This window comes from Rhipicephalus microplus, unplaced genomic scaffold (genome assembly GCF_043290135.1).
Source record: "Rhipicephalus microplus isolate Deutch F79 unplaced genomic scaffold, USDA_Rmic scaffold_252, whole genome shotgun sequence".
NCBI classification, from domain to species: Eukaryota; Metazoa; Arthropoda; class Arachnida; order Ixodida; family Ixodidae; genus Rhipicephalus; species Rhipicephalus microplus.
In genome coordinates this window covers 107,268-119,592 of record NW_027464823.1, presented here as the reverse complement: position 1 = coordinate 119,592, position 12,325 = coordinate 107,268, and the positions used below count along the sequence as shown (strand labels likewise).

Below are 12,325 nucleotides of genomic sequence, written 5' to 3'. Positions count from 1 at the left end.
GCGCCGTATGAATGTTCTGCCGTGGTCTGTTTTTTGTACGCCGAGAATTGTCTTGTCGAGCTGCTGAACTTTCCGGGGTGTAGCACTGGCTTTATCAGGGAGGTTGCTACCTATCTCCGTTGCGCTTTGATACTCTTGCCTCGCTTCCAAAAATTCTGGAGGGCGACGTCGGGTGTGTGACGGTGGTCGACCTCCACCATGCGGCGACGTCATGCCAGCTGGCAACCATGCATCTTGCAGCAGGCATTGGCTGGATTGCGAAGAAAACGGGGCACGGGGCACACCATGATGAAGATGCCGGAACAGCTCCATGGCCACCAACCATATCAGCCTAGTTTCTCGGTGTGTTTTTCCAACGTTTTCTCGAAGGTGGTTGAATTCGACTTGTGATTACCACCAGGACAGTGACATTTCTTCTATTCTTCATCTTCGTCCGAACGATATACGAAGGCGCTCGTTGTGGCACGTTGAGTGGAGGATTCATAGTGGGCACGTCTTCGCTAAAGATGGCCTGTTAACGAACTGTTCAATTAGCAAAAGCGTAAACTTACTGCACTTGTCTCGGATAACCTTCTTGCCCAACGGTGGTGCTTTGCAGACGGTGCACATGTACTCCAGTGGGTTGGCGAGCACGGCAATGGAGTTGACAGTTTCATGTGGGTGCCAGTAGTGCACCCACCTGGAAGCATGACCGGAGCCAACATCTGCACTTGTCTACTGCGATAGCTAATCTGGGAGCCACTCTTCCGACAGGTGCGGATGATGGGTGATCTCGAACTTCCTTAGCGATGTAATGACGTCTGATACAGGCGCATAGAGGGAGACAAGCGGCGAAGAATAGTGCATGCTTTCGACGTCTTTTGTGGGGCTACAAGAGGGGCTCTCCGTTATGAGTCTAGAGGGAACGATTGGCCATGAGTCATCAAGGCGGTGCCCTTCGTGAGTTCTACCGCTGAAGGAGGGCAGGTTGCTAAACGCCCGAGCTGCAGCTTCGATGTGGTGTGGATGACAGAGGAGTGGATGTAGAGTGCAAGTTGACACCGCCGCGGGAGCTCGGGCACGGGCGCATACGCCGCTAAAGAAAGAGGAGAACGAGAGAATAAAAACTGTAAAAACCAGCCCGCCGCAAGGATGCTGTCTCAGTCTTTCTTATTCCTTTACACTCTACTGCTTACGCTTTGACGTGTCTGAAGAATGCGGTGTGTGGTCGGTGGGAGCTTTACACGACTCACGGAGCGTCGCGGGGGAAATCACAAGGCTACGCGGGACTTGCATATATACATGAACAGTGATGGATGGAAGTACCTGTATTGTTCGTGGTTCAACAAGTCCCACTATTGTCCTAGCCCTAAGTTGGCCGCTCCCTTGATGAGAATCGACGGCATCGGCCGTTTTTTGTAAACAAAAGAGAAGAGGCCAACGTGGGCAGTGTGGTTATCGGTCTCATACACACGGCACACGCACCGTACACGCCCTTCGAACCTTTCTTATTGCCCGCACATGGCTGTCTCTGTCCCATAATGCTTTAAATAACTCTGTACATGAGTTGCACAGACATGTCTTAAGCAATTCTTTGAGGCACGTCATTTGGTCACCATATGTTTTAACATAACCATTGTGGCGAATTGTTTTATTGTGGCGTACAACTGGGGACTTGAGCTTGTGGGGAAGGGGGGGGGGGTCTGCTCAAGAAGATAATGACTATTCTGTCGAATGCGAACCGGTGAAAAAGCATTATTGCACTTTTCCCGCTTTGCGTAAGTTATTCTTTTGCGTATCAGTATTCAATACTGAAAATGTCTCACAAATTCACATAATCAATTCTTGGCCAATCCCCAGGGAAGGTATGTTACAGGCATCGTTATGATCATCAATGGCATAGAAGTGTGATTAAACGACTCGGAGTTTTCCTGGACCGTGCTTGAGAGTGATACAGTTACTGCTGACCTGTACAACCTTCCATGAAGCAGCGCGCACTCCGACAACCTCAACCTTGGTACATTGGTGTCGGGCAGTTTTTGATACCATGTATGCACTTAACCTGCTAGCCAGGTGTAAAAGCTATGCACCACGTGGTCGCTTGATGCTAATCTGGTCGCGCATACGCGCTAATGTTGTACAGTGACTGCGTTCGCACTTGCACAATGTGTCAGCGTATCACGATTCAACGGTGCACCAAGTCATAGGGGTAATTCCTTCTTCCTGATGCACGTTTCGACACGATTCCATTGGACATTGCCGGAGAATTGTCTTCATGCCATGTATGTACTTATTTGCTTACGTGTATTTACAGGTATACCAAATGGCCTAGCTCCTCGATGCTTGAAACCATGAACAGTTGCTCCATCTACCTAGATTAGCCGTTTCAGCGTGCCGTCAACGGGGACTACATATAAAGGAAGAGAGTTTGAGTCCGCACTTTTCACCTCTTTGAGTGAGTTGTGTTCGCATTCGCACCACTGCGCATAATACTTTGTTGAAATACATCGTAGCGAAAGTACATCATCTGAAAGCAGCACTCGCCTCCTAGCCTGACACTGATGAGTATAAGTATTCCCCGTCCCCATCGCGCTTCTCGGCGTTTGATCAAAGCTCCGACCAGAACTTGCCTGCTCTATAGCCGAGATCGATGGTTTATTGGCTGCACACTCCGTTCGCTGGCTGCGGTTCTCAACGCCTGCCCCACCGCGGTGGGCCGAGGTACTCTGCTGACCCGCAGGTCGCGGGATATAATGCCGGTGGCGGCGGCTGCATTTTCGATAGAAGAGAAAATGTTGTAGGCCCGTTAGCTCAGATTTGGGTTCACGTTAATGAACCCCAGGTGGTCGAAATTTCCGGAGTCCTCCACTACGGCGTCTCTCATATATATGTTGGTAGGTTGGAACGTTAAACCATAGATATCAATCAATCAACGGAGGTTGCGAACCCCACTTCTTTATATTCGCCCACTGTTTTGAATCCATTTTCTTCGTCCAGAGCCTGCGGATCTTCATGCAAAACCTGCGCACATCACAAACGTCTGCCCTGGCGTCTAAGCACAACGTCTTTCGGCCATCAAGACTTCAGACATCCTCTCATGTTTTTGTTCGTATTGATTCGCCTTGTGCCGCTCTTCGGCCAGGATTACAGGTCATCGAACTTTCGGAACATTGTTTCGCAGCCCTGCGCAATGGGCGTGAAGACACAAGTAACATTCAAATGGATCTAGCCGGCACCCACATTGAACAGCTCCGTTTTACCACCTCTTGAAGTGCCCATGGCAATTTCGGGCTTCAGAGGGCTACACTGTGGAACCAAAACTGCATACTTCTGAATGGGCATCCTGATTTCAGTAATGCTTCATGACAAAACCACGTTTTTGAAAGCCCCACGTCCAATTCCATTCAGAAAGTACCCCCGCGCAGAATGTGGGAAAAGCTTTCTTGAAAAAAAATCATTCTCGAACAAAGCACCAAATGTTGCTTTTTGAAAACAGGAACGCTCTGGTATTTTGTTCTACACTCCATCCCCTACCCCCCTCGTTTCGGCCTTCTTCGCGGTTACTGCGCTCAGTTAGTTAAACTAGATAAATAAATGTATGTTGTTGTTTGGTTTGTACCGACCGCGTCTGCTGTGACCGTTCACTCCAAGAGCGTGGTGGAGGTGTTCGCATTTCGAGAGCCCACATTGGCTGCCCAACGTGGAGGTCTCGGAGTATCGGGCGAAAGTTTTTGCGGTTCGGTACAAGCTTTTGGTAAAGCCGGGGTAGAGTAGGCCTAGGGGGACTTCATTGCTAGTGTCGGCTGGGTGCTGGGTGGATGCCGGTTGTTTCCAAGCGACTCATTAGGCCTTAGGCTCTGCGCAGCCGCCTGTCGCACGTGGCACAACCAGGAAGATTGTGGCGTTGAGGTGTTGCACTCTGCTTCCCACACGTCTTTTATCTTGCGAAGCACGATTTCTGAAAAGTGATTTTTGCTTCATTTTGATGGGTGTCTCGGCCACCGCCGATGTATTAGCTAGCAGTACTGACCATCGTACCACGTGGGCGAAAAGAGCTCCCTTCCCTAGGCCCTGCTTCATTGTTTCTGTCGAGTGTTTTGGAATGTACGCAGCGGGAGTGATGTAATCCACGGCTGGATGTCATCTGCACATCGTCAGCGCCATTGGCCAGGAATGCGGTCGTAAGGTCGGGTGATGGACATGCCTGGGACCTGCGCAACTGCCTGCAGTCCGGCGCCTTCGCGAGTGCTGGTCGCAACCGGAAGACGTGTCGGCGCGAGTGACAGATCATCGCGCCGACGGCAACGTTGCTGTTGCGGGGCCGGTACTGAGGTGAAGTTGTCGAGCCGGACAGTGCAGCTGTGTCGACCGACGGCAGTGTCGTGGTGCACGGACATTATGAAGGAATATATGTTTTCAGTTTTTTTTGATAGAGCTTGTGTAGCTGGTTTCTTTGTTTTTCGTAATATGGTTTGAATTAAGGTTGAGGGGATGTGGGGGTACTGACATCCACTGTAAAGTTGTTTGTACCACGTGGCGCACGTGCCGCGCGCAGAAGACGTATGTCAGGGTCACAGCTATCGAGTGATAGGTGGCGTTGTGTACGCGAGCGGTCATCAGCGCTATCATCATCATCATGGTTGTTACAGTGGTAGTGTCGGATGTGACCCCTGCCAACAGGCAAGCCTTGCTGGCGGCGCAAAAGAAATAAGCTTGTCTCTTCTGCGCGTGGCGGTTGCCGCGAACGGTGGTCTCAAGCGTGGGTCCCCGGTGCGTGGCACCACGGGTTGCGCATCGGGGGCCCTAGTCAAGCGTTAGCGGCGACGCCTTGGGTGTGTTATTGTGCTGGTCATGTTTTGGAGTGTATTGTAATGTTAGGTAAGGATGTCTTAGCGTGTGGATTACGATTGATGGTAAAATAATTCGGCTGACTATATCGTCATTCTAAATTAGGTAAATAAAAGTGAGTGTGTATTTTTGGTTTGTTCCGACCTTGTCAACTGCGTCCGTTCATCCAAAAGCGTGGTGGTGGCGCTCGCCATTTCGAGACCCCACAGGTTTTGCAAGCATCATTGAGTTTTGTTTATCAAAAAAACAGATACCCTAGTGCTATATATAGATCACAGCGCGCGCACACTTTGTTGTTCTTATGAGCGGGGGCAGAAGCCGTGCTCGCGTATCTCCGTCGTTTGCAGGCATACATGCACGCAAGCGAACACACCGCCGGCTTCGCCACCTGGTGCCTCTTTGAACACGTGGGAAAAAAACAGAAGTTAGTTCCTGGTGGAACCGTAAGCGGCCTCAAGCCTTCGTAAAATGCAAGTTCAAGTTATAAATGTTTCTTTTTAGCAAAAGAGCCAAACTTTCGGGATTCCTTGTCCTATATCAGTTGATTGGCCATATCGCTGTTGAAGGACGCTGAGGGCCACTTATTGTCGACTTTCAACATCACATTAGAATTGTAATTTTTGTTTATGGGACAAAAACATGCCTGTTGCCACCGATGTGATGATTGATCTTCTCCACAATGCTCCACAATCGGAAAACATTTTTCCGCCTTAGGCACAGTCCTTCTAACGAAAACTACGCGTACTCTTCCTAGTGAACAGTGATGTCCACTAAAAAATATTCATAATGACATCAGAAATCGCAGAAATTTATACGCTATCATGGCGTCACATGATGACATCATTTCAGAACATCGTTCGGTCAAAGGCGGGCTGATAACAAAGGAAACGCACTACTGTGTTCGATGCAGAAAGTTTCACTGGAAGGATCCGAGTTTCGCCACTTCACTCCAATCTACGTGCTGCGTAGATTCCACCCATACATTACGTTCAGGCACATCTACCGCTGCGTCGATGTGTGGGAATAGTATGGTTCAACCGCACATTAGATGCACGACCAGCAGCGTGCTTCCTAATACCGCCCCCAAAAAATTGGCAGATCCCACGTACAGTGAGAATCAATGACATGCGGAGCGCGAATAAGGATGGTTGATGTGTCACTTTGAAATCAGTACAACGTTATGAGGCGGAGGTAAATTATGCCATACATGACTTCCGTGTCATGATTATAATGTTTGGACCTGTCATTTACATTCATCGTACATTCACGTCGCGTGCTATCAAATTTGGTATATGTACAAATAGTGAAACGGCCGTAGGCACGCTATTATAGTAGCATGTAGTCATCCTTTACATGACAGGTTTATCATCATTATTATGTTTGGATGTGCCATTTACCTTCGTCGTCTATTCGCGTCACGTGATACCAAATTTGGTATATGTAGAGCTAGCGAAACGGCCGCTAGCGCACCACGAGGGTGGCATGTTGTCATGTTTGTACCAGGCCCACATGTCATGATTATCGTGTTTGCACCAGTCATATACCTTCGTCTTTCTTACACGTCCCCTAATACCAAATTTGAAACTGGTGAAGCCAGCGAAACGGCGGCGAGCGCATCATGAAGGTTCCAATATACTCTGACGTGACGTTGACGCGCGCGCACTCTGGGTGCAGGAACGCTACGCTACCCAAACGCGAGCACTCGCGAACAGCATATGCGCGCGCGGCCCGGCAGCAACCAGCGTGAACTGCGACATTTCGCGCCGATGACATTACCCACACAGCACTGCGTCTGCCTCTTTTTGTGACGGCGAGACGGCGGGCGCGCTTCAACGCACATGCGTCAAAGCAGCGCAGTGTGGCGCGCACCTGCAATTATATCGCAGGATCGGCGCCTGGCGTGTGAACGCCATCGTGACGCCACGATATGAACGCGGACCCCCATGCCCACCGGGTCACGTCGCGTATTGGCGCCTTGAGTGTGGCATGTAGTCATGTTCTTACATGACACGCATCCAATTATTTTTCGTGTTTGAACCAGTCACATACCTTTGCCATCTATTGGCGTGTACGTAATACCAAATTTGGCATACGCAAAGCTAGTGAAACGGACGCGAGTGCATCATGTGTGCCATGTAGTCATGTTACATGACACGCATGTCATGACTATCACGTTTGGACGTGTCGTTTACCTATGTCATCCGTTACCTAATTTGGTACATGTTAAGCTACCGAAATGGCCGCAAGCAAGTCATTAGTGCACCATGTAGTCAGGTTGTTACATGACACGCATCTCATGTTTATCATTATTGCACCAGCCACATACATTCGTCATCCATTCACGTCCGCTAATACCAAATTCGATATATGCGAAGCTAGCGAAGCGTTGGCGAGTGCATCATGAGTGTGGCAAGTAGTAATGTTAGATGACATGAATGTCATGGTTTTCATGTTTGGGTCGGTCACTTTTGTTCTCCATGCAGTCTTGTCATACCATACCAGTTTTGTAACATGTCAACCGCATGAGCAGGAAGACTATAAAATGTATATTATAACATTCATGACATGTCATAATTTTCGTGCTATGACTAGTTAATTATGTCGTCATACAGTCATGTTATGACTTACCAAGTTTGGTATCGATACCATGATCGAAACGGCCAGGGAAGATAAAAGTCGTAGGTGGATAGATTGATAGATGGACGGACGGACGGACGGACGGACGGACGGATGGATGGATGGATGGATGGATGGATGGATGGATGGATGGATACGCCCAAAGTTGGCGAAGTTCGCTAAGAAATTCTTCGCATTTAAAAGACAGGACGGTACCCGTCAGCTCCACTGGTCACCAACCTAGATCAAGTAGAATGGCTCCATGACGTATTTCCGTTGCGTAAATGCGTCAGCGAAATGAGCCGACTAGACAGTAAAGAAAAAAAAACACTAAAAACTCTCATTGACTCGGATCAAACCCATGACCTTACGGAGAGCAGCGCTAGCTTGTGGGCGTTTAACTCACTGCCCTAGCTTCGACCAGATGAATCTGGACAGACCAACACGCATTTTATGCCTGACAACTTCCACTTACAGTGCTCTTGGCTCACGAGCTAGTGCCACAATCTGGAAATGGTAGAGGGAAGTAATTCGTTGCCTCCGCGATTAGCTCCAGCAACACGCTGCTGCTATGGCCGCCGCATTCAGCGCGCTGCCAAAAGTGTGTAATTTCGTCAAAGTACTAATGAGGAGGGGGCTTTAGTCCAAACATCGCTTACAGCAGCAGTCCGTTTAAAAAATCGGTCTTTCAATCTCGCTCGCTGTTTCCCGCCGACCCTAGGACAATAATCACAGCTGTATATGGGGCCCACAAGGCGTGCGTCGTGGCGCATTAAGCGGTGCTATCTTCAAAATACCAGTAGGCATTGTGCAAACTCTCGTATATAGATGTACAGATGCTGTTCGACTAAGTCTGAATACGCGTTTCACCATCGTGACATGCCAATTACTAGGAGGGATCAACAGAATGTCTTAGTAACATATACTGATCAGTTACGTTAACTCTTTGTCATTCTGAGTGAAATATTTAACTAAAGATGTTTCTGTTTTTATTTTCCTCTTAGGCTTCATCGACCCTGAAGCTTGTTGAAGAAGTCCGCTCTCAAGACGTCTATTCCGAACTGCAGCGTCAGTTACTGGGATCCCAGCGATTGCAGACTGAGGGACCCAACAATTGTTATGCTCATCAGTTCACGATAACTGCGCACCACAAAGCCCACAATAATGGCAGATGATATCCAGAACTAACTCATGGATGAGGGTTTAAACTGACCACAGGAGGAATATCGCAGCCTATGTATATCCCCCTTTCTCGCTGCCCGATTACAGCAAAGAGGCACAATTTTCTGCAAGTTGGCGCAGCGTTCAACATCACAATACTACTGTGACGTCAACATGGCCGGTTCAGGTACTACTCAGTTCGACACAAACGAAGTCAAAAAGCTCTTCGAGAGGGGTTTAGGAATAGAAGGCATAAAACGCGAGGCATATTCGCAGACAAGCGCATATATGAAACATGGAGCTGACCTTTGTTATGCCAGTATTTCGGAAAGGGATGCTCCAGTGCTTCGGCGAATGTTGAACATAGGACCCCCCGTTAGAGAGCTTTTTGTGTTCTCGATTTCCATGGCCGATTTCGAAGTGGTTTTCGACGGGCTTGAGGAATTTCCTTGTTTGAAAAAAGTCTGTGTCTATGTCGACTGCGAAAACAATGATATCGGAACAACACTCTCTAAGGCATTTAGAATTAGAAGCCTGCACACGCTGGAGTTGAGCTGCCATAACACCGGAACAGGATTCGCCAGAGAAGTCGCTGAATTCATCCGACAGAACAAGACGTTGAGAAACTTATACTTGAGAAACTCCTGCGGCGGTGACGAAGGGGCCGCAGTTATCATCGAAGCCCTGGCGGTAAACAACACGCTCAAGAAATTCAGCCTACGTGAGATGGAGTTATCCTCAGACACCTTCATTGTCTTCGCGGAGATGCTCGCAACCAACTTGACGCTGCAGCTTGTGAACCTCAATGGCGTGTGTCCCGTGGAGAAGGACAAAGTGCGCTGGCTGTTGGCACATAAATGGCACGTCCACATATTTGAAAGGCTCGAGATTGTTTGGCCCGAGCACCTTTTGCCGGAACTCAATGTGCTCATCCGAGAAGGTGCATGCCCTCCAAAACTGTCTATTAGCATCACCTCCTCGGTCAACAAAAGGATTCTGTGGGAGCTTTTCCTCGCTGTTGGTGTCCAGAAGAAGCTCGAAAGGCTTATTTTCCTTTCCGTCCACCTTGATAACTCATTCAGTGAGCTTGCGGAAGGCATCGCTTCCTTAGTGAAATATACGAGAACATTACAGCGGATTGAGAACCGCAAGCATATAGATATCGGGGAAGAGTCTCAGCTTCTCGTCGTCTTGGATGCCTTGAAAAAGAACAGTTCTGTCAAGTCGCTCCTCACGGCCGTGCACTTGGTCACGCCCGAAATCGCAGCGTCCCTCTCGGAACTCTTTGAAGTCAACAACACGCTGATTTCCGTGGAACTATGTGACTCTGCCTGCGAAATCGCGACCAACGAGCTGCAAACGATCCTACGTGGTTTGAAGACTAACTACACCCTGAACGAGCTCTGGATTTCCGAGGAGGCTGATGAACCCGAGCAATTGAGAGAGGTGGACGAGATACTGGCGAGGAATGTTCACCTCAAGAACCAGGCGGCGGAGTTCGTGATTTCAGGCGCTCACAGCAGCGACAAGGAAGGCGCGGACGCTCTGAAGAAAGTGCGCTCAAGCGCTGCACTCATTCAGAGGGTGCAGAAGCTCACCGGCAAGACGACAGAGGTGGTGTTACACGAAATACAGTCAATCTTAGCACGCTTAAGTTTGTGAGTACGACTGCTGTGGTTACCTCCAGCATTGTCAGTGTGACGAAAGAATGCGCGACAGCTGTCTTGAACTTTTTAGCCACCAATACTTACGGAAGCATGAGGTGTGCGACTTCATACAACGTGGTCAGTAGTGCGTCCGACTAAGTGATGAAATCTGCAAGTACAAATTACCATGGCAATGTTTCTTCTGGGCGTTTTCGCTTATTTTTGTAATAGCAATATATTAGTGTTGCTAGTGTGCTTTGAGTGTCACGCTTGAATCTCCATCCTTGCGGTGGTATTGTAATAGGACGATCGTGCTTCACTTATGCGCCTTTTTAGCATTGACGCTTGAGCGCGCACGTTTGCGGGAATGTCTGCGTATGCTTTCTCGGATTTTGCATTTCTTACTGCGTCAAATAATGAATTCGGGCACTCTTGGGTGGAGCCTTTAGTTCAAGGCCCCATTTGCTCGCGCCACAACACGTGCCCATTGGATCAGCCGACGATGCTTCTGTGGCTCTTAGCTGGTCAACGCAGTCTCCCAGAAGGAATGCGAAAGTAAAGGAATAGTGCGGTGGCTGCAGGTGGCTGTCGACATTCCCAGGTGCAAGTGATACAGCGTGGGCTTCGCTCGACAGATGGGGGAAGTATGAGGAATTCTGTGTGGGGTAGAAGCGATGAAGGATGTAAAGGCAGAGAAATGAAATTGTCTGAAGCTACCGCCAGGCAACTGTGTTCTCTCGGTTGAGTGATTTGTGTGTTCGCAGAATCTTTCGTTGGTAACTTCGAATAGACTTATTCTATGTCTGTAAATAGCGGTGGGTTCCGTCGGCATAGACAGCTTCTTTATTCCGGCACGCTCTTTGAGTATTTTCTTGCGCTACCTCAGCGAAACGTTCGTCCTTATGACCCTGCTGTACCTAAATGAGCGCCACCACCTTCGTGGTGGCCCACGTGACTTGTTGACGACTGTCGCCTACCTGTAAACTAATGTGAAAACAACGCAAGACATCAGTGGATTTGCAGAAGTCATATAAACAACTGTCTAGCACTCGAAATAAACAACGTCACTACAGTATCCATGTGGAAAATCAATGAACGATGCTAGTTGGTTAATGTTCATGCGGAAATGCGGTTAGCCAGAGAGTGCTTGCTGTGGTAAAAGACGAAGCCGCTTGTACAGGGACTCGTTCACCTTTATTCGTCGTGTTTTGCGAAATGCGCGAAAAATGAGTCGAACGCCTGTGCACGGCCGCGCGCCGACTGCGCACGCTACAATAGTGTCTTCATATCTCCTCGTTTAACGTGCGAATGTTGCGGTTTTCTTCTGCGAAGCTCAAAACAAAATCTCACCGTTGGCTAATAGACTTTTAATGTTAAGCATTAGGAACCGCGATCGTATACCAAAAAATAAACGTCTTATAAGGACTCCGGGACATCAGGGTCTCCCGGGTACCGAGGCTGCACATGAAGCGGCCCGAGTTCTTAAATCCCGGGAAGCTCCCCGTTGACCGGATAGACCTGAACGTCCCACACATATAACACGGTTTCGAGAAATCAAAGAATACTACATTGAGCAAAGCCGCTTGTATCCCGCACCAGTGAAGGGACTCTCGAAAACGGAGGAGCGCGTCTTGCGGCGCCTACAGACACACGCTGCTCTGTCCAGCCATACTCAAATATTACGACCCAAAAATAAGTGAGCCATGCTAGTACTGTATGAATGTGGCCAATACTTACCATGTGGTCTGGGCTTGCCGAAAAAACCCCACATTAACCCCCATTTTCAACCCCACCAATGAGGATTGGGAGACGACCCTACTCAATGGCTCTAGACAGCGAACTCTGGTCCAGCGGGCTCGGGTGGCTGCTTCGACTAATGACGTCCCGGGCTAGGGATTTCAACCAGACTGGCGAGGATAACGGCCATATGGCACTACCAGCTTCAATAACGCTTTTTTTTTGTCCTCCTCCTCCTCCTTTGAAATTCGGGCGCCTTATGTGAGCCATCTAGGTCCTCTGATGGTTCGCGCGAGTATTTTTGTACGCTCGCACTAGCCTTCAATAACTATTGATAT

At 48.9% G+C, this 12,325-nt stretch overlaps 1 protein-coding gene across 1 annotated transcript in view; it reads left to right on the top strand.

Annotated features, from left to right (window-relative positions):
* Positions 1-11,600, top strand: part of LOC142792870 (uncharacterized) — a 96,348-nt gene extending 84,748 nt beyond the window's left edge. The window contains exon 2 of the mRNA XM_075885699.1: positions 8,448-11,600. Within this exon, the coding sequence (XP_075741814.1) occupies positions 8,779-10,266 (1,488 nt within the window). The 5' untranslated portion in view covers positions 8,448-8,778 and the 3' untranslated portion in view covers positions 10,267-11,600. The remainder of the gene's footprint in view (positions 1-8,447) is intronic.
* The last annotated feature ends 725 nt before the right edge of the window (positions 11,601-12,325 follow it).